Here is a 21,297-nt window from a genome sequence, read left to right on the forward strand (position 1 = left end):
AGAAAACTAATTAATCTTTCAGAGCTGTTACAAAAATGTCTGTGCAACTCCATGTTATAGGCAGTATGTCTGTAAATGGTAGGACCAGGGCAACACCTAGATTGGCTCTCTGTGGTTGGAGTCCTGCTTGCTAAAGCAACATAGCATGCAGGTCCTCTACAGCCTTGGCTACGGTGCCTTTCGTCTGGCACTTTGCCTTGGTCACTTTCTGAATTGGTATATTTAGAATCATTGGTTTTTGTTGCTGGGGGGTTTTGTTTTTGTTTTTCATTCAATGGCTCTCTCTCTTACTCTCCCTTGATATTGCAGTAGTCAAATTCAGGTCAAACCAGTATCCTAAGGTTGCGTTTCCAGAAGTATCTTACTTAAATGCCAGGTGTATAAGAACAACTTGCTATTGGTATTTCTGGTAACCTTTTGGATTTTATATTCTATTAGAATGCTAATTTTGTCTCATTTTTAAGCATTTTTTAAAACATCTTCTTTTTATAAATAACTATGTACGCTAATATATTCAGATACACCCAAAACTTGATGGTCTCCTTTAAATCTCTATTACTTAACCATAAGGCATCAGTGCTGCAGGAAGAGACCTATCAGCAGCTTCACATTTGTTCCTTAGAGGCCCAATGTTATGTACCACGCTCTTTCATAGCTCACTTTTCTCTTTTGCATTTACAGCATATTTGTTTTCAAGGGAAGGGAGCAACAGATCAGTTGTGACCAAAAGTCTGCACTTTGAGGTTTTCTGGAAGTTCTAACATTGATCGTTGGGAACCAGGGCTGGTTTTGTTTTTAAAAGAAGGCTTAACACAGTGAAGAACAACACTTTTGCCTTCATCTGCTACTATATTTAAAGATGAAGGATTAAAATAATTGTTCCTCTTCCAACTACATCCCATGTAAAATGTCTTTTTCATACAAAATGTTTGTAATGCATTAAAAAAATATCTTGGGAAAAATCATGTTTGATGCAAGATTGACACAAGCATTTTATCTGAAGCCCAAGTTGGCCTTTAAATAATTAGAGAAGCAGTAAGTTCCTGCATGAGAAGCTTGCCCCAAATTTGGGGGGGTTATTTTGTTATTTGTATGTCATTCCCATAGAGTGTCTGCTTTGACATATAAATTAGTGCTTCATGGATCCTTCTGTTTTTGGGCTGTGAGAGAGCTCTGCAGGCTTTCCTCTGTGATGTGAGATACCACATGGGAATGGGATCTTATGTCATGGCTGAATCTAACCAAGGTCCCCCAGGTAACTTGCTCCTCCTTCCTATTAAAACTTCAAAAGTGTCTTGAGCTTTATTTATATCTGTAAATTGATTTCATTATATATTTTCATTATGATTTCATTCTTAAGAGTTTGTACGTAACAACATAAGGGTATTTTCCCATTTAACATGGAGGGAGGTAAAGATTTAACTTCTGTGTTAAAGGAGTATACTTAATCCCAAGCACTCTGAAACATACAACCTAGAGCGTGTGCTCTGTGGCTCTGTTCTGCTCATATACCTTCTATGGGAACTGTTGAGTCACAGCCTGAACCACTGATTGAGCACCTGGGGAAAGGACCCGGGCAGCCCTGGGAGCACAGGTGAAGGCAGTTCAGGTGTGTGACCAGAAGGGGTGGAGCCTGGCTGCACCTCTCAGACCTCATTGAAGGGCTCACCCCCACTGGGGAAGGAGCTCTCTCTGGCGATTCCTCCTTGGTGAAGCTTTCCCCTGTGAACCTGGAATCTTCTGGTATGGGTGAGCCATCTTCTTCCCTTCCTTTATAGCACTTTTCTATTTTACTGGTCCTTTTGTCATCACACCTTTGTTGTAACAGCCCTTCCCATCGTATTGATCTGCATCGTATCTGATCCATTGCTGCATACCTGGAGGGGTATTGATCTGTCCCATTGCTGCATACCTGGAGGGGAAGAGGAGTGTGAAGCAGCTCAGTGGACGTCTGGCTGGGACTTCTTAGCCCTTTTTCTTCCTGGAAGAAGGGAGGATGGTATGGTGTAGAACAAACTGAATGATCCCATCAGCTCCTGGGCTGAGTGGGTGCTCTCAGAGTGTGATGTGGTGCTCGCTCCCACTTGCTGTCGACTAAACTGCAGTGTAAACTCAGCATCCACAGCCTTGATGCATTACCCACCACCCACTGATTATGTTCAGTAGGTACCCCTTTTCCTCTCCTGAAATTGTTCTTCACTCAGTTAAAAGCATATGCATTCAGATATTTTCTCTGCCTGCTGTTTATTTAGATAAGCAATTCACTAGTTTCTTTTGAAAAGTGTCATGAAAATACTTCTTTGTCAGACTGTGTCTGTCCAGAAATGTATATACATGGGTGGCATTACTAAGAAAATGTCTATTTTGGTTTTGTTCACTGAATAAAACAATTCCTTTATAAAGTGCTGGGAAAAATATTTGATAGAGACAGTGTGACTAATTTCTTTTCAGTGTGCAAAGTAGGAAGTACAGCTTCTGTCCTTCTGTTAGGAGGCTGAAGACCGATTACATGGAGGACATGCCAGTTTGAAAACAGTGGTGATTGCACATTAATTGGAAATGAGATATTCCAGCTGTCATTAATCGTAGAAGCTGTAAAATGCTTAATTGTTCTGATTTGCTGGAAATGAATGGGAGGATAGTTTCTGCCCAGAAAATGACATCGTTTTGGTTTTTTTTTTTGGTGGTTGCATTTTTTTTTCCTGATCTTCTCTTAGAAGTAATTGTAAGATTATTTTGTGTAAGCTGACATACGTATATTTAGACAAATTCATGCTGAATTTTCTAATAAATCTGTGGCGATTATTTTCAACTTGTCAACACTTAGGCTGTCTGAGGCACTTCTTCTTTATTTTGAGTTCTCCACCCTCTGCCAGAAAAGTTTGCTCTTGCAGATTGGCCTCTCTGTGTGCAAAATTGGCAAGGAAAACTCACAATGGACTTGAAGTGACAGCAGAACTCCTCCAAGAGGAGGCGGTTTTCACGCAGAGGTATGGGAGATCTGTAGAGTCCACAAACTGTACAGAATGTTTTTCTCAGTTTTCTTAGGGCCACTGAAGTCTGTAAAAATTGGGTTTCCTTTCGGCACCGAACATATCCTGGCTCATCAGGGCATCAGTGATTGTCTTAACCAGGGTTCTCTGGCTTTGTGTTGTTGCTTGGTTACTGGCATTCCCACAACTCTCAAATAAAACAAAGCAAATGGTGGTGGGTTTTTTTTTTAAGTTTCTGTTTATGGACTGGTCTACTGTACGGATCCAAACAAAACAGAACTGTAAATCCTCTGCAGCTTTAATGATCTTTTTTTTTTTGTCTCAAGTATTCCATTTGGCTGCTTGTAAAGGCTTTCTATTTTAAATATGTTTTTTCAGTAGGTTGGACTACTTCTAGGATTCTGCACAAACTCATTAAATTCAGAAACTAGGATCCTGGCTAAAAGCAAGGCATAATAAATAATGGTTTTTGCTGTCAGGCAGTCTGCTACCTATGGCTAGGAGGCTGTCTTTTAGATATACTCTGATATGCATCCTTTGTTGAGGGTGGGAAAAAGGACAAAGCTTAGCTTGGAATGTGTGAGAAACTACTTTATTTAGTAATGATAATAATAAAGAACTGGTGTAAGTGTTTGACTGAGAATTTTGTGTCATTTTGAATACTTGAGGATGTAGCTTCAGCCTCCTGCCCCTAGGGTAATAATTTTGATGCATGGACTCATCTGTTTCAGTGAAAATTCTCATCTCCAGTCCTGACAAAGCATACAGACACTGAGAGCTCAGTGTAGCAGGGGTGCATGGGTAGTTTTTCTTTTGCTACCTCTGTCCCACAGAAGAATTTCTGTCAAATGAAAGATACCATCTTTGGGCTGAAAAATGTTACAACTTTGAGATGGCATTATATTGATATGCTGTAAATGAATAAGGTTTTTTTTTATTTGCTTTTTTCTTCTTTTTCAGTGTAGTTGTTTCCAAAGAAATCTCATCTTGGAAATTCTTACATGTAGGTGAGTTTATTAGTAAGTAGTGAAAAGAGAGCTTTCCATAGAGCTGCTGGAGTCATTGACTGTTTGCCTGGAGTGGTTGCAGAAGCTCTCGTATTGTTTTTGAGGGTAGAGAATTAAAACTAATAGTAATTGGGGATATCTGTAAGTCAGCAAGAGATTGAGGGTAGAAAAAACCCACAGCTATGTAAATGTGCCCAACTGTGGAAGGATCTGTCAAGAGCATGGCTGCTGTAGGAAGAAGCAGGCAGCAATTCTTGTAGGCAGTGGAAATTCCAAGTGTTGCCTTACACTAATAGTCCAAGTGAAGGTGCTTTAACAGTTCCCATTGCCCAGTCCTCTAACTATTCTATGTTTATGGTGTACTTTTGTCAGGAAACTTCTAAGAGAGGTTTCACATGTAGTGAGTCACTAGGTGTAGTAATTGTATGATGTCTTTCTGGTGTCATGCGGCTCACATAGTTCTGTGTTCTGGGTCCATTCCAGTTCCATTTTGCTCAGTAGGAAAACGCTTAGGCCTTTGAAAGGAATATGTTGACCGCTGTTGGGTTAGTAAGAATAATTATTAAAGATTAAAATAATGACAGATGACTGTCAGGGGAGTAAAGGTACTTGCCGTCTTCTTACATGTGGACTTCTTTTAAAAAGCGAACCACCTGTGCTTTAGTTCAACTCCAAGCTCCCACAGAACCAGGTGAAGTCTCATATGGGGGGGAAAAAAGGACAGAATTCTTGATGTTCGAGTCCCCTCAAACTTGAAGCTAATAGTGAACACCAGAGCTCGTCTGTTTTCAAACCGTGCTATCTTGTGTTGGCTGGAACTGAAGCCATGCCAGCTGTATCTCAGATTGCGTTGCCTGATTTCTGCTGTAAGAGCCTTCAAGAACAAGACCACACAGCATTTATAGGTTTTCTTCCTTGTTGCAGCTGTTCTTCATTTATTGTAGTTCCTGCTTGGATTGGATCACTGCTGAACATGGATCCTATCCTTTGCCCTATTGAGGTGTTATTATCATACTTGTGTTGCTGGACAGAAATCTGGTGTAGGAGCTGGTCCAGTCCTAAAGCTTTTATTTGGTTGTTTCCCAATCCTAAAGTCAACAGATTCCTTTTGCTATAAAATCTTTGGCAAATATCAGATAGAAGATAGTTTTACTCAGGGAGCTTGTGCTGTGTTATAATTGTGTGTGAGTTTTGTTTTTGTAAGAAATGCAGATTTTAAGCATCAAGATGAATTGTCCTCAGCAGCTGGATCCTGCTGAGTATCTTTAAGAGTGCATTCCCTGGCTGGAGCTAGAAACTCCAGCGCGTGAAATGAAACATCACGGCAGCCAGTTTGACTTTGAGGGATGTTATTAAATGATGAAGTACTGAGGTGCAAAGCAGCAATCTTGCAGTTGTATTGAAGTGAGGCAGTGGCAGACAAGGAGCACCACTTGCATCAGCTACATCAGAGCTGACAGTCTCTGCTGGACGAAAGGCTGGGACTGAACATCTTAAAGTTTGTCCAATTGTGTAGGATACCAAAATTTGCTTTCCTGGTGCTAACCAATTGAGCGCGGACAGCTGGGAATGTGTGTTTGGCTCACTAGCTCAGGCTAAAACCAAAAAATGTCCAAAAAACGTAATGCCAAAATTCTCAACCAAGTCTTGTTCTTTTTTTTTTTTTTTTGTAACAGCAGATTGTAATTAAGCTCTGTACTTGGTCATGTCAGCATGTGGTGGAAGGTTCCCTGCCTTCTGTGGATTTGCTCCTCACACTACATGTTCCTTCAGCACTGACCTTTGTCACTGTGTCATACTTAACACCTTCTGACCTGTGTTTAGGATATTTACTCAAGAATGGAGGTGCTGAAGGTTATATTTACTGTTAGGATCTAGAAGGCTCATAGGGCTACAGTGGAATCAGCTGAGTGCAGCGTTTGATGTTTGAGCTCTCCTGTGTGGCAGGTGTATTATGAAACCTTAGGTTAAGGGGTCAGAACTAGGCATGAGAAGAGAAGTGATTGAGAGATTGTTTTGTTTTTTTTTCTAATTCTTCAAAAGTGGAAAGAAAGCTGATCAAGGATAAAGACTCTATGCAGAGTATTATATTGCTCATGGATTTTTTGGGCCTGTTCTCTTGAACTATTAAGGTGCACATCTCTATGGACCACTGTTTGGTCTACATTGTATTAGTAATGGGTTCTGGTGTTCATGTGTGTGATGTGTCACGTTAGTACTAGGATTAGGCAACTATTAAAGAGATCAGAGTTCAAGGTGGAAGAGATTTAACTGGCTGATTTATGTGTATATTCTCCGAAGTTGTAAAACTGCAATGAGCATGGATTCCTGCTGCTTTTCTTTTGGCTTATGTTTGGTTTTGGTGCTTTTACTCCTCACTGATGTGAGCTCTGGGGGTGTGATATCTGAATATCTACTTCTTATTTCTTCCATGATTTCTTTTCTCTGGCTTTTTTTAAGGTTCTGAGAGGATATTTAATAGCATTTCCTCCATACACATGGCCTTCATCAGCCATAGATTTGCCACCGAGGAATATGAGCCACTGTTCCTGAAGTGCTGGTTTAATCTGCAAAGTTGCATCTACTAAAATCACCCTACTTGAGGGTCATTTCTTTTGTCTGAAAATACAAAATCACTTTAACTTACGATTGCAAGAATTGACCTTTTCCTTTTGTTGAGAAATTACCTTAAACATTTGCAGACTTCAAGCTACAGTATTTTGCTTTTACATTATCAAAGAAAATAAGGTTCCTTTTAACTGTTGTACGTTTACTCTTAATTTCCTTTTGTCTCCCTTGAGTCATTATTTCCTGCACGATGTTTTCTTTAATAATATGTCATGGAACACAGAATGAGGACAAAATCGTGAATCAGAAGGTAGCGAATTATTGAAATATGTCCCTTATGAATTCTTTTTTCTTCTTTTTCTTCAAGGTATTATTGCATCTCATTTGGTCAAACTTGATAGATATAACATTCGGGAAGAAAGAATCTTTCCAACATCCAATAAAATATTTTTTTTGTCAATTTCATGTATGTTATGAAGCTGTCTTGGTTACTTTGTCTTTTTTATGGTACAGTAGTGCAAAACAAAGACTTCAATTTTTTTGCTTGTGTTCCTTTGTCTTTTAAAGTAGTCTTAAAATAACAGCCTTCAAAGTACAAGAAGTACAATTCTAACTTAAATAATTTCATACAGTGACCGTATTTCATACCTGAGGCCACGTCAAGAATGGACTTCTATGTTTACCTGTCTCTTTAGTCATCAATATTTTGTGAAGTTCACAAGGGTGGAAATTGTCGGAAGTCAATGATCAGTGAAGAAAATGTGTATATCTATATTTGCAGTTCTAAGCTTCCTCTCATTTGATTTCCAGTTCTTAATTTTCCACTGCAGTTGGAATCTCTCCAATAACCTGGCTTGAGGGAGAACAAAACTGAGGTTTAGCAGGGAGTGTGCTATGCTGGGGGAAAAAAAAAAAAGAATAGCTGGAATTTCTCGGTACAATTATGTGTATGGTTTGATCTTTTAAAATCCTAAAAATGCCACCTGCAGACTACAGATGTTACTGGAAGGAGATAGAGACCCATGTTTTTGAATAAGCAATGCAGTAACTAGCAGACCTTGTACTGTCCAGTCTCAATTTAAGTGCTCAGTTGATGAGAGATGCACGCAGTCTTGTTCTCAGCCCTTTCTTGTGTCTCTTTGAAGGGAATAAAGGCTCGAGTCTTGTCTTTGTTTACATCAAAGAACAAATTGCTGATAGGGCCCATAGGATGAGTATTCTGCCAAAAGCATGCAAGTGAGTATGCTTCCCTCACCAGATTTCTTGCCCCTCTGTTTTCAGCTCTCAAATCTGAGCTTGTTGTGTAGATTCGACACCCAGAACTGCTCTTTACCATCATGACATGTGTGAATACTTGTATTTCTTCAGTGAAGCATCACATTTTAAATTGCTCCATTCTTCTCTTTTATTTTGAACATAACTGTGACTCAGCAAGCCATGCAGTAATATGTGTTTAGATTGCAGTGAACTTTAGGACCTAAGCTGTCTCAGAGCCTTTGTTCTGGGAGGCTTTGCTGGGTGAAGTGCTGCAGGAAACACCTGGCTCTTCCAGACACAGAAGCAATTAAGGACTTTCTACATTGCTTTAAAAGAAAACCTGTGATTCTGATAGGGCTTCCTTGCTTTGCTATAATCTTTGGGAAAATGTGGTTTCAAAAAGCATAAACAATCAGAAATAGTCACGTTTTCTAATGCAGAAGGGAGAGCTCAACTTGCAAAGGGAAGCCATTTGTACTGGCTTAGGAGAGGCTGGTTTCAGTGACTGGTATGTTCAGAACTGTGATGTGATAATTCTGGGGTTACCTTGAGGCTGCTGAACAGATCTTATTCCCAAGCAAACAAGGGCCAGTGTGCCATAAGTGGCAACTAGGAATAACATCCTGCACACGTAGTTGAGTTTACAGACTGACTTCTCCTTGCTGCGGAAGAGAGGACAAAATGTAGCTATTAATTCTGTTCCTTTATTTTTTTCCCTCCAGTGAGGAAATCAGTTTCTATCCATCAGCACATGGACGTGGGCATGCAGCTGTCTATGTAATTATATGTTCTTATTGGGGGAGAGTTACCCTAAAGTTTCTATGGAAATCAGCAAAGGCCTTGTCATGTGGGTGAAGTGCTGGTGTCACTCTTTGGGCTTTGCTTTGTTTCAGCTCAGTTAGTGCTCTTGAGATAATGATGTTGCTTATTAGAGGGTGGTCACGCTGCAACTATGCTGTTGGTGTTCAGAGAGATTGAATTAGTGACTCGTGAGTTACTTTATCTGTTGCACCTACTGCCCTCTTGCTTTACTATGTAGAACAATCTGCATTATCCAAGGTTTATCTTTATTTACCGCTCAGGTACTTGAATGTAAGGTACTACTCCAGTGTGCTGACTAGATTGAGTTTAAAATATGAGACTGTTTTGTGAAAATAGACATCCTTCATCCATTTTCTGCTTTGGTCAACATGTGTGGATGCTGGCAGGTGCCCATACCAGTTTTTACAGGGCTTATCTTCACTGTCAAACAAGCTTAGGCAATTGCCTAAGACTTGTTATTAGGTCCGTTCTTGACCATGTGTGCAATGCTCTCACTTAAAACAAATCTGTTCTAAGAAACCATCTCCTGTAAGGAGAGATCACAGAAGTAAACAAAAAGTAAGTTAGTTGGTAACTTTCTTTATCTTCCATCTGTCTTTGCAGGAGATACAGACCACTGGAGAAGATAGAAAAACAAGAACAGAAACTGGAGACGTTCACAGTGGTAAGATAACTTTCATGTTTCTTTGCAAATTGTTGTGACTGAGCTTACCTAGTCACATGCTAGAAACTCACATCATGCTTTCAACCTATCAACTCAGAAAGCTGAGTTTGTCAGCTTTCTTGAACTGTTGTACTAAAGCTGATCACAGTGCAATGCGCCGCGTGCCACGGCAATGACAGAAGAAGAAACAAAGACAAGTGCAACAATTGGGAAAGTTATGTTTTAATTCCTTACTTTGTAGCTTTGACTTCTTACAAAGATACAGATTAGTGGCTAAGTGTGCTCACTTTTGCATTGCACGATTATGTGATAAATAGCAAATATAAAGTTTGTTTATTCGTCGATTCTATCAGTTCAGATACAACAAGCCAGGAACTTTAGGGGCTGCTTTCACCATGGGAATGCAGACTATTTCAACATCACAGAAGGTGCTTTGGTTCCTATTTTGTTTGTGGAGCCTTTCACCTTTTCAGATAAATTTCTTTCCTTTAGCTTCTCTCAGTGTGTCACTAAGTTAATAATCTCTTACTATAATGTCCCACTGCTTCTTCTCATCCTTTTGAAATTGAACTACTGTGGGGATGTAACGTGATTTGCAGCTGAAAGTTCTGCTCAATTGGTATTTGGAAATAATCTCTCACTTAATACTGTCCAAGATTATGTTCAGAGAGTGGTGAGGAAAAGACAACTTCATAGATACAGGAAATAAAGGAGGTGGGGGGAGAGGTTGTGTAGGAGAGGAGAAATTGAGACTGCAATTGCCTCACTTCAGAGGTAGCCTGAACCCAATACACTTTGACACTTGTTTGAAGTGAATACTTTGTTTAAAGGTTTCAAGTGATTCCTTCTGATACTGTGTTAGAAAGGAATCAGCGTGTCTCTGTCTAGCATGTTATGAAAGCATGACCTGCAGTTCTGAGCCTGATTAAGTGGACTGGTCACCTCACCTTTCTGTTCATCAAATGTCCTCAGAGTTCTCCAGTTTACTTGCAACCTAGGACATCTGGATTGTGTTCCTTATCTATAACTTCCTGAGAAATATTCAGTGAGTCACTTAATACTTCATTTTTATATTAGTAAAATGCCATAACAATACTATTCCTCTGCACTTGAGCGTGGATGTTGGGAGCATAAATAGATCTTGTACTGAGGTTTGTGGAATGCTCAGATGTTATTATAAAAGGCAGAAAGAGGACTCATTTGCACATGTCCTTACATGTCCTGCACATACCATACTTCTGCAGTACTTCTCCTTTCTTAAGAATTTCTTTTTAACTTTTTTTAATGTAGTTTCTACAGGACAAGATGCTAAAGCATTTGGTGATAGAAGGCTTAGAGGGTGTCGCTGAATAGATTGTCTTTTAGTTAATCATTTAGCACTTCAAACATGGTAGCTGTGAGCAGTGTGACTTCCTCAAAGGAAGTAAGATAGATACGGGTGCTCAGAGTTGATCCCACACATCTGCTGATCCCAAGCATGGCCAAGTATGCGCTGAAATATTGCTTGTCTGACTACTTACTTCAACTAAGTGAATCATGGGTCAGGACCTGACCAGACCTCGAACTGCCAGAAACAGATGACCTGTCTAGAGAGCAGGATTCCTTGGTAGCATCTCTCTCTTTGTCAGAAGTGTTACACAACACAGGAATTTCTCAGAAGAGCAGAGCTGGCTTTCAGTGATTTCAATTAAAGATGGTAATTTCTCAGCTGTGCTTGGCCTTTCACATCAGAATAATGGCCTGTGGCTCTGAAAATAGGGAAATTGTTGTTGGCAAGCTACTGCAGTGCTAAGTTAGTGAACCAAATCATGCAATTGGAGAGGCAGTGGTAAGGAGGTCAGTATATCCCTCAGACTGATAAAGGATCTTCTAGCTCTGAGAAACCACCAGGTCACTATTAAAAAATGGCAGGTGTATTTAAATGTTCCTTCTAGAAGTAAAGCTAACACTTCTAATCAATTCTGAAAATGTTTTCCTATAGTGTTTTTTTTACCTCAATACCCATCAGTAAAACAACTTAGTAATCATAATCTTTATCTATTCACAGCTTAGCTAATTGGGTTTAAAGTGCCATATACATAAGTACAGAAATGATGGAATCTTGCAGACACTGAATGCAGGGGGCAGGTTTTACATCAGAAACCAAGAAGAGTATAGTACAGTAACCTGGCATGGGTTTTCCATATGACTTGCTGTAGGTTCACCCTGTACAGCAACCAAGCACTCACAGAATGGCTCAGTGTCTCTTCTACCCCGCACTGGTTGGACAGAGCATGAAAATAAGAAAGGCAAGATTTTGAGAAGCTTCATGGCTTGAGATAAAAATGGTGTAATAGGTGAAGGAAGGTTGGGAGAAGGAGGGGAGGTAACACAAGGAAAGCAAAGGGAATTGGCTCACCGCTTTCCACATGCGGACTTGTCCAGCACTTGCTGGATGCCCAGCTTGTCCCTGAACAACAGCAGCCCTGTAAACAACAACAAAAAAGCCTCTACTCCGGCTTTTATTGCTCAGCTTGACGGTGCATAGCATGAAATTATCCCTTTGGCCAGTCTGGGTCAGCTGTTCCAGCCCACCCCTTCTAACCTCTTGCTTATCCCCAGCCTGTTTGCTGTGGGGACAGTGTGGGTGAGGAGGAAGATTATCTTCTATCTGCAGATGTGAAATTTCATGTTAATATCACAAGAACTTCTGAAACAGTTCTAAAAGTGTGTGCTTAAGTTCATCTTTTTCTGAAGAATGTTTGAAAACCTTTATTTAAATTTCATGAAGTTCAGGTGTGCTTAAGAGCTTTTCTGAATTGATGCTGCATGTTTGACTTGACTGTTCTGGTGTTCTGCAAGAGCAATTCTGAAGAAAGTTTTGGAGTTTGCACTGGGCAAGCAGTCTCGGACACAGGTAGTTATGGAATTGGCTATAGATGCATCTTGGCACTGTCTGTATAAATATGTAATTTTCTGCCTTAAAAGAACTTTTCCAGTTTTCTGAGATCATAATGATGCCAGACATAAAATGCTTTCAAAATTAACACGTTAAGAGTTAGTTATCTAATTATCTTAGGAAAATGCAAAAGAAAATACCTGAAGAATGGCATCTTTATTCAATTCTGATGGAAAAAATTAAGTGAATCACTTTACTGTCAGTGTCCCTGTTCTTCCCTGCAGCCTGTTATTTTTGATCCCGTACACTGTTGTCAAAAATAACAAGTAGCTGTTTGATGCAAACAGCTCAAGCAATACTTCAGATCGGAGTCAGACTGAAAACAAGTTGAGTGTTCACAGAATTTTCTGAGGAAATCATAAAGGTTAAAGGAGACTTGAGTTCTTGGAGATGTTCTTTATTTTTTGGATATGTGCATTACTGCATTACTGAAAGCCCTTTATTCCACTTCTGGTAAAAATTAGGATGGATAAGCATTTGTAACTGATGGTGAAAAGCATCAAAAAATCATAGAATTATAGAATGGCTTATGTTGGAGAGGATCTTAAAGATCATCTAGTTCCAACCACCCAGCCATGGGCAGGGTTGACAACCAGTAGATGAGGCTGCTTAGGGTCCTATCCAACCTGGCTTTGAATGCCTCCAGCAATGGGGCATCCACAACCTCTCTGGGCTACCTGATCTAACGCCTTACCACTCAATGAGTATAAAGTTTCTTCCTAATATCTAATCTAAATCTCCCCTCTTTTAATTTAAAGCCATTCCCCCTTGTCCTATTGCTATCAGACCATGTATATGTCAGTTCCCTTCCTGCTTGTAATCTGTTTTCAAGTACTGGAAGGCCATGATGAGGTCTCCCTGGAGCTTTTTGTTCTCCAAGCTGAACAAGCCCAAATTCCTCAACCTTTTTTCATAGAAGATGTGCTCCAAGCTATATCGAAGGCTTTGCACAAGTCCAGGTAGATGACAGTAATTACCCTTTCTTTTTCCGCCGGTTTCATCACTCCATCATAGAAGGCCACCCGAGTGGTCAGGCAGGATCTGCCCTTTGTAAAGCTATGCTGGCTGTCTCAGATCACCTCCATATCTCACATGTTCCTTTAACATCTCCTCCAGGAGGATCCACTCCATGGCCTTCAAAGGCACAAATGTGAGGCTCAGTGGTCTTTAGTTCCCTGGGTCTTCCTTTTTCCCTTTCTTGAATCTGGAAGTGATGTTTGTGTTTTTTCAGTCACTGGGGACTAACATTGGGAAATGTATGTGACATGTCTGAATGTAAAAGTTGAAGGTGGCCATCATAATTCTCGTAGTGGACTTTACATTCAAAAGAGAAATGTGTCATTGTAAGGTTTGGGCGATGATGCAGTAAGCACACAGCACAGTGAATCTTCAGTGTTTCCATAAAAGCTGCTATACAATTGTTCTTGGCTTTTCAATTGAAACACTGATTTGAGTGAAAGTTTCCATGAATGCTTAGGAAGAGTGAATGTATTCATAAAAAGACAGCCTGCAGGGAAGACAAAGCAGAACTGCTTTTTTCCAGCATGTTCTGAAAATATCCATGCTTGAGATGGTAGGTTTTTGGGTGGGGCAGAGGTAGCTTGTATTTTTTGTTCCATCTTCAGAGGACATGCTCTAAGTAAGTTGGAAGAAATGTTGGAAGAATCCTTAGGGCAAACACCTTCTCTGAGGGCAATGAGATGGAGTCTGCATTCTGCCAGAACTGAGGACCAAGGCTGTGATTTATGCCCTGTCCAAAAGCAGGGTTGTACATGGGGATAAGGTGGTGAAAGGCTTGTGCTGTCAGAAGAGAAATACAGTAGTTCAGACAGTCTAAAAGGAGCCAAAGCATTCCCTATTTGCTGTGCTCAGATTGTGAACAAGGTGGTTAGACTCTCTGGTCTCAGCTAATGACCAGAACCCCCAAGAAAAATAATGATGCATAAAATTGGAACATCTGGTGTGTCAACGTTATTTGGGAGCCCTGTGTTTCTAAGGAAGACTATTGGAGCTAGACTTCTCTTCCTGTGTAAGCTGCTTCTCATACATGTGTCTCATTTTCATTTTTGGAGAGAAGAGTCCAAATATTGAGTTACTATAGAGCCAGCACTCTCTAGCCAAGTCCTTGGTTCTGTGGATGCCAGCAGTAGAGCTCCGTTAACCACAGAATGTAATAGCAGCTCACTTCTATTGCCTGCAGGGCCAGCCCTGCTCATTTTGGTGTGGCTGAATCAGGGGTGTTAGTTTGTAGTTCTGACTGCATGGTTTGTTTACAGTAAGAAGCCAGTCTGAATGATGAGCATGACTGCTCTTTGTAAATGAAGATGCCAGCTGTATGCAAGGCTTCATGAAAGTGTGTATTGTCAGACATTTTAAAACAAAAATTTGTCAGGAGTCACCTTTGCCATTACCACTGCCTTGGCGAGACTCTAGGGGAATGAAGGAAAGGCATAACTGATACAAGGCCTTACTTGACAATAAGCACTGTCATCGCTAGTCTCTGGGTGCATAAACCACAGTTATTTCCTGCTTTGATACGATGAACTTCTCTCATCTTAAGTTTTACTGTGATACCGGCTCTGTGGGGAGGGAAAACTGGCTCATGGGGAATTCAAATGGCTTTTTTGGAGAAGCTTTGTTCAGCAGATGTTTCTGAGAAGTGTTCCAGTTGCAATGAAGTAATACTTTTTTCCAACAAAAGCCCCATTTGATTGGAAAATTCCCAACCAGCTCCATTTATTGTATGTCAGTTCTTAATGCTTACAGAATAGTTAGAGTGAGTAGAGAAGCTGAAAATTTAGCTTGCTTGGTGAGTTAAGTCTGTGATCTGGTACTGTTTCTTTGCCAGTGCCTACTTGCAGTATGTAGGTTGTAAGTGCTATTGTAGCATTGATAATTAACAGCAGTGCGACAGAGATGTAGGAGATGGGGCATACTTTCCTGTGTGCTGCTCATCTGAAGTGTGCTGGTACACGTTTGCTCAAGCAGTTTGGGTATGGTACCTGTCAGTACACTGACAGTTCCAGCAGATAGGGTACAGCTGGGAACTGCGAGTAGTAACTTCACTGGATGATTCTGAATGCTTGATCCCACAAAGCAAATATGTTACTTTATCCTATAAAAGTCTCTTAACAATTCCTTTGTAGAAGTTCTGGACAGATGCGAAGTAAAGGTCTGTCTGATGTTATTTGTCCATCAGGATGCTCTCTGGCCAATTAAGAAGCCTGGACATTTTTTTTACTTAATTTTTTTTTAAGCCTCTTCTATGCCTGACTAAATCAGGGCCTCAGTCCATGCATGTCAGGCAGGACCTCCTATGACATGGATCTTTAGAAGCAGAAAAGTTCTGACTCACTGATCATCAGGGGGGAGACTGTTTGAGGTGCCTTGGCTTCTTTTTGCTGATAATCAATCTGCATTCACTGACTTTACTTTTACATTAACTTTGATATGTCTGTGAACAATAATACCTGAGTGTCATTGGTTTCAACTAGAAAGAATAACTGGTTTCTTTTTCTCTTGCTCTAAAAAAAAAAAGTGCACTTCAAGGTACAGTACACTGTAATAGCCACTTATTTAGTGTGCAGTAGCAAGTAGATGAAGGACCTGTTTAGACAATAACTATAGGTTGGATTATTTAATGCTTCTGTTGTTCTTGCTGTTTCCAGGAATACCTTTTGTTAACATAGGAAATCAAGATTTTCCTTGGGGGTAGGAAAGTGAGGGAGGAAAAGCAAGCTGTAAGTCTAGGAACAGCAAAATACTGGTGGTATTTCTGCCAGTGTAGGGTGTGACTGTGGGTACTGTAAACAGGGGAACGCTGCTGGGTCTGCATCTATTTTCACATATGCATCAAGTCACTGTAGTAGAGAAAAAAACTTGCATCTTCTTCAGAGGGCCTGAGTGGTATGAAAATGAAAGACTGCATTTAATTTCACGATTCAGCCTTGCAAGATTTGGTTGGTTCTGACACATTTAGATTAAATAAGTACTTACCTTTAAGCACATACATAATTCCAAAAGTTTACATATGCTTTAAACATCTAGTCACACAACACCTAGCTGCACGAGATTTCTTTAGGACTTTCTTGCCTCCCTTTGAGTATCTGGCTCTATCTGAATTCATCAAAACATTAGGGAGTACTTTCAGAGCTCTTTGTAAGTTCTTTCTTTCCCAGACCTCGCTGTAAACTTGCTGGCTGTCATCATGCTTTCCTGCATGGTCAGCCACTGCAACTCCAACAACTGTATCCAAAGCACTCTGCCCGGAGGATCTTTCTCTGAGCATGAGCTCTGCTCTTCTGTCCTGCATTTGCTGTGCAAGCAGTGGATGGAAGTACACATAAATCCTCAAATCTAAAGGAGTTGCTCTAATGTGCATTTGAGCATCAGCCCTGCACATCTAGCAATGGTGAATTGGCTCTTCAGAGACATCTGAACTGGAGAAAGGAAAGAGCATGAACTTAGAATACTCAGTAGAAAGAAAGCTGAAAGGTGAGTAGCTCTGGGACTTCCTTTGAACTTAGGATCTATTTGAAGTTGACAGCAGTTTACTCTAATGATCACACTACACAGGTTAGTGTAGATGTGGAAGCTTCTTAGCATTTACACTTGTTCCTCTGTACCATTTAGACAAACCATTGTGACTGAGGAAAGGTACTCTACTACATTTGATACTCTGGGGTTAGGATACTCCAGTGTTACCATTCCAGCAGTTCGTATTTGGGCAACCACAGTTGCAAATTAGCTAACACTGTCTCTTGGAATGTCATTCTGAGCTGAAATATGAGCTGACATAAATGACTTCTGATGATTCAAGTACCTGGCAAGGAAGACTTAGGTAATATGCAGTTTGTAAAGACTAAAAATTATCCTTCTGGGAGGAGAAGGATTGCAGGAGGTTCATGGCGACGTAGAGTTCAAGCAGATCGTATTTTACAACTTGACTTAATCTTGCCAAATATATTTGGCAAGATTCATTCAGGCATTTGAAGAAGAGCAAGACTGTAACGTTTATTTTGGCGGGTATTGCTGTGGAAAGTGAGTTTTCTCAATCTGAAATTCTCTTTCCAGATTCCCCCTCCCCTCTACCGAGCATATCAGAGAGGAACATTTTACTGGCTGTGTATTTGAATCCAGATAAAACTAGACTTGTCTCTGCTAGTGAGATGTATGTATTAAGCCCAGGAATTTTAGACATGTTCAGTTTATACTGGATCAGAGAGTTGCTTTTCAGATGCTCCTCCAGGTTACCAGCCAGCAGAACACAGGCTTTAGGCCCTCAGCAGTGTTACAAACACTACAGTGGTGTTACAAGTTCACCACTGTTGTGGAACAAGGAGGGAATGGAGTCCCTTGGCACAGTCCCTGCAGTGGGGAGCTGTAGGAGCCAGGCAAGTCACTACATCTTCCTGAGCAGTCATGACAGTTGTGCTGCTGATGGAGTGATGCTGAGATTCTTGCCTTTGAAGCCCTGAAGTGGGGAAGTGCCTTTGTAGGCTCTTGACTGGTGCTAGGGGACCAATAGGTAGGTTTGAGGAGAAGATGAAAAATACGTCAAGTAATTCCTTTTCCCCTCTTAATGAATAATCTAGGAGTTAAATCAAAGCACACTTCTAGTGTTGCTGCAGACTGATTTGGAACAGACACTAGATCTTCAATACCTGTAGGCAGGTGGCATTCTTCTATCACTGGACTGCTGGATGAGTTGTTGCAGTCTCTTCAATTTGAGCTGTTTCCATTTGTTTAAATAAACATTTATCTGAGGTACGTACAGAACAGGAATCATTCTTTCAGAAGTTCAGGTTTTTGTTTCAAAGTAGGGAATCATCAATTCATTAAAACCAGGTGTTCCAGCTTACTGTATTCCAACAATTTTAGTATTTATTTTTTGTTCATAGTTTATTGTAGCCTACTGGTGAATGTTTTCTTAGGTAACAAGAGTGGTGTCAGCAAAGAAGGTTAATGGAAGCTGTGCCACCTCAATTTTGAGCTACAACTTCATTCTACCACCACACGTCCTTGGTAGTTAGTGTAACCCTGATGATGGTTCAGGTTAAATCGGATCACATACCTCAGATAGAACACTAAACCAAACGAGTAAGAAGTCCAAATATGTGGTGGTATGTATACCATCAAGAGTCCAAGGAGAAAACTCTAGGCTTTAGATTCCTGGCACTCTGCTTCAGATGGCATACAGTCATGCAGCTTTAGGGAAGGGCCAAGAGGGTGGGAGCAGTTTGTGCCCAAGTCGCTTGGCTGTTCACAAGGTACAAAGCTGATCACGGCTTTCATATAATGTAAATACCTTTTCACAGAAGGGTGTGGTATTGTGTAATATGACTCCATTCTGGAAATGAGATAACGTATTTTAAAATCTGAATTCCCAGTTTTTCCTTCAACAGTGTTGCATGTGTTTTTTGGTGTTGCCGGGTGTTTAGAATGCTATTTATTTGTTAATTAATTGTGCCTATTATTTTACTTAACAAATTAGTCATACTTTAAAGTGAAATTAATTATAAGCATTATATTGTATTCATTGTTTCCACGCACTACTGAACTAACGTGGTTTCTTAGAAGAACAGTCAAAATGAACTAAACTTCTGGTGTCTGCTGTTTAGCAGAAACTTTAGTTCTTCTGTAGTAGAGTATTTTATGAATTTGAATATCCCTTCTTTCTTGCTGCCTTGTCTGAACAAGAGTAAGGAGTGGGAGATCAGCTGTGTATCTTCATCTCTATGTTGTACTACTGGCAAAAACAATCTTTTTTTTAACTAACGATAGCGTTAGAACTACCGTGATTTTAATTTGAAAGCAATTTAATGCAACTTTGTCAAGTGACAGAGTAGGGAAAGCGAATGGGATGAGAACTTTGTAGGTCTATGGACTTGTTACAGTTCACCCACCATGCAAAGAGGTTTGGATCACAGAGCTTGTTACCACTCCCAGAGTAGTTCGCTGCCATCCTCTGGTCTGGGTGAAAAGTTGTAACAGGCCACAAAAAATCAGGCTGATTGGGTATGTATTGTGCACTTCTTAATGCACAGATATAAAATGTGAGGTAACAAGTCAAACATCTTTGGATGGATGAAAGGCATGTGGCCATGAGAAAGGAGCAGTGTTTGTATCTAATGAATGTGAGTAGTTGTTTACTCCCTGTGTTTAGTACAGGAAATGACTGTAGGTGTAAAAATGTATGTGTGTGGCTATGAAATATATATATGTGCCATTAGAAATAAAAGCAGATTTATTCCAGTTAGAGGGTAGCTAGATGGGGAAGACTAGCGTCAACTGATGACACTGTGGTGATTCTAGCAGATGATTTATTTTATTAAATTCACTTTTCTAGGAGTGCATGTGTGCCGCCTTCTCCTATCTCAGCAGTTAGAGAATGTTGTCTTTGTACTGGTACACATCTGTTGCAGCACGGATACATTGCTATGTTCGGGAATTTCATGTGTCCTCTTCTGTAGCCTGATTCTCCATCTCTATAATTTGCTGTAACTAATGCAGAGTTGACCTTTTGTCAGTGTTTTGATTCAGCAATCTCATATGGCAGAGCTTTTATTTGTTTCGTTACAAAAATGGTAAGAGCAGAGGCCAACGTTTTGCAGGGCATGGAAGAAATGGATTTAGCACTGAGCCTGAAGTATCAGTGAAAACCTTCTAATGGTTGGTATTGTAGTGCATAGTAACCGTACACTAGACTAAATTTCTTCTTGAATGAATTACTCAGAAGTACAAGAAAAGATCAGCAAAATGTTACCAGTTACCTTTTTTTTCCTGTTATCGCAGATGCAGACATCTATTTTACAGCTGGCTGAATTCAACTGTTCTCCTGAATTTTCTGCTCTCATGAACCAGAGGCTGTGAGAACCACTTTGACTGATTTCACTGTAGTACAGTGCTGCCTGCACCGTATTTACACACAAGCAGAATATTTGCTGTTTAAAGGCTGATCCTGAAGGTACCATAGTTTCTTAAGGTTCTTTTTTTAAAGAAAAAAAGAAAAATCATCTGTATTGCTCAGAAGCAGGATGGTTTTAATGACCTAAATATAAGCAGCTGGTTTAGATATTTTCAGCACAAGATACATTTTACGAAGTTAGCAGATTCTTATATCTACGTTATCTCTGGGATGGCAGCTCTAATTTTAATTATCATGTGGTATCAGTCATGAGGCATTAGTTGCAGCTGGTGCAGTGACACTGATCTTTTGGGGAAGCCACATTGAAATGTGTGCAAAGGGAGAGCTCAGCTTGGATAGCTTTGGTGTGATGGTTGTAAACAGAGGGTTTTGTCAGTGGCTCTGTGTCCAGGTAGAAGCTGATCACAAGTGGTGTCCCCCAGGGATCTGTGCTGGGAGTGGTGCTCTTCAACATCTTTATCAATGACACGGACAGTGGGATTGAGTGTACCCTGGACAAGTTTGCTGATAACGCTGAGCTGAGTGGTGCACAATAGAAGGGAGGGATGCCATCCAGAGGGACCTGGACAGGCTTGAAAAGTGGGCACACAAGAATCTACTGAGGTTTAACAAGGCCAAGTGCAGGGTGTTGTGCTTGGGTCAAGGTGGTACCAGATGTGAGTGCAGACTTGGAGAACAACTCCTTCAGGGCAGCCCTGCGGAGAAGAACTTGGGGGACCTGGTGGATGAAAAACTGGACATGAGCTAGCTGCATGCTCTTGCAGCCCAAAAGGCCAACAGTATCCTGGGCTGCATCAGAAGGGGTGGCCAGCAGGGTGAGGGAGGTGATTGTTCCCCTCTACTCTGCCTTTGTGTGGCCCCATCTGGAGTACTGTGTCCAAGCCTGAGGCCCCCAGTTCAGGAAGGATGCCAAGCTGTTGGAATGGGTCTAGAGGAGGGCCATGAAGATGATCTAAGTGCTGGGGCACCTCTCCGTGAAGAAAGATTAAGGGACTTGGGCTTGTTTATCTTGGAAAAGAGAAGGCTCCAGGGAGACTTTATTGCAACCTTCCAGTACTTGAAGGAAGATTACAAGCAGGAGGGGGACCAACTTTTTGTATGGTCTGATAGTGATAGGACAA

General features: G+C 40.6%; 1 protein-coding gene across 21 annotated transcripts in view; it reads left to right on the top strand.

The window, feature by feature from the left end:
* SPATS2L (spermatogenesis associated serine rich 2 like) overlaps positions 1–21,297 on the top strand; it is a 128,941-nt gene that overhangs the window by 61,614 nt on the left and 46,030 nt on the right. For 9 of the 21 annotated variants that reach the window (XM_025152171.3, NM_001389330.2, XM_040703415.2 and 6 more), the window contains one exon: positions 9,251–9,311. Coding sequence is in view for 2 of the 21 variants with exons in the window: in XM_040703412.2 (XP_040559346.1) it covers positions 9,251–9,311 (61 nt within the window). In the remaining 19 variants the exon portion in view is untranslated. Of the gene's footprint in view, positions 1–1,655; positions 4,001–9,250; positions 9,312–20,043; positions 20,216–21,297 lie in introns of those variants that run through there. The other 12 variants (XM_046943576.1, XM_040703416.2, XM_046943578.1 and 9 more) reach the window with 6 other exon arrangements.

This window comes from Gallus gallus, chromosome 7, assembly GCF_016699485.2.
Source record: "Gallus gallus isolate bGalGal1 chromosome 7, bGalGal1.mat.broiler.GRCg7b, whole genome shotgun sequence".
In the NCBI taxonomy this organism is placed as follows: Eukaryota; Metazoa; Chordata; class Aves; order Galliformes; family Phasianidae; genus Gallus; species Gallus gallus.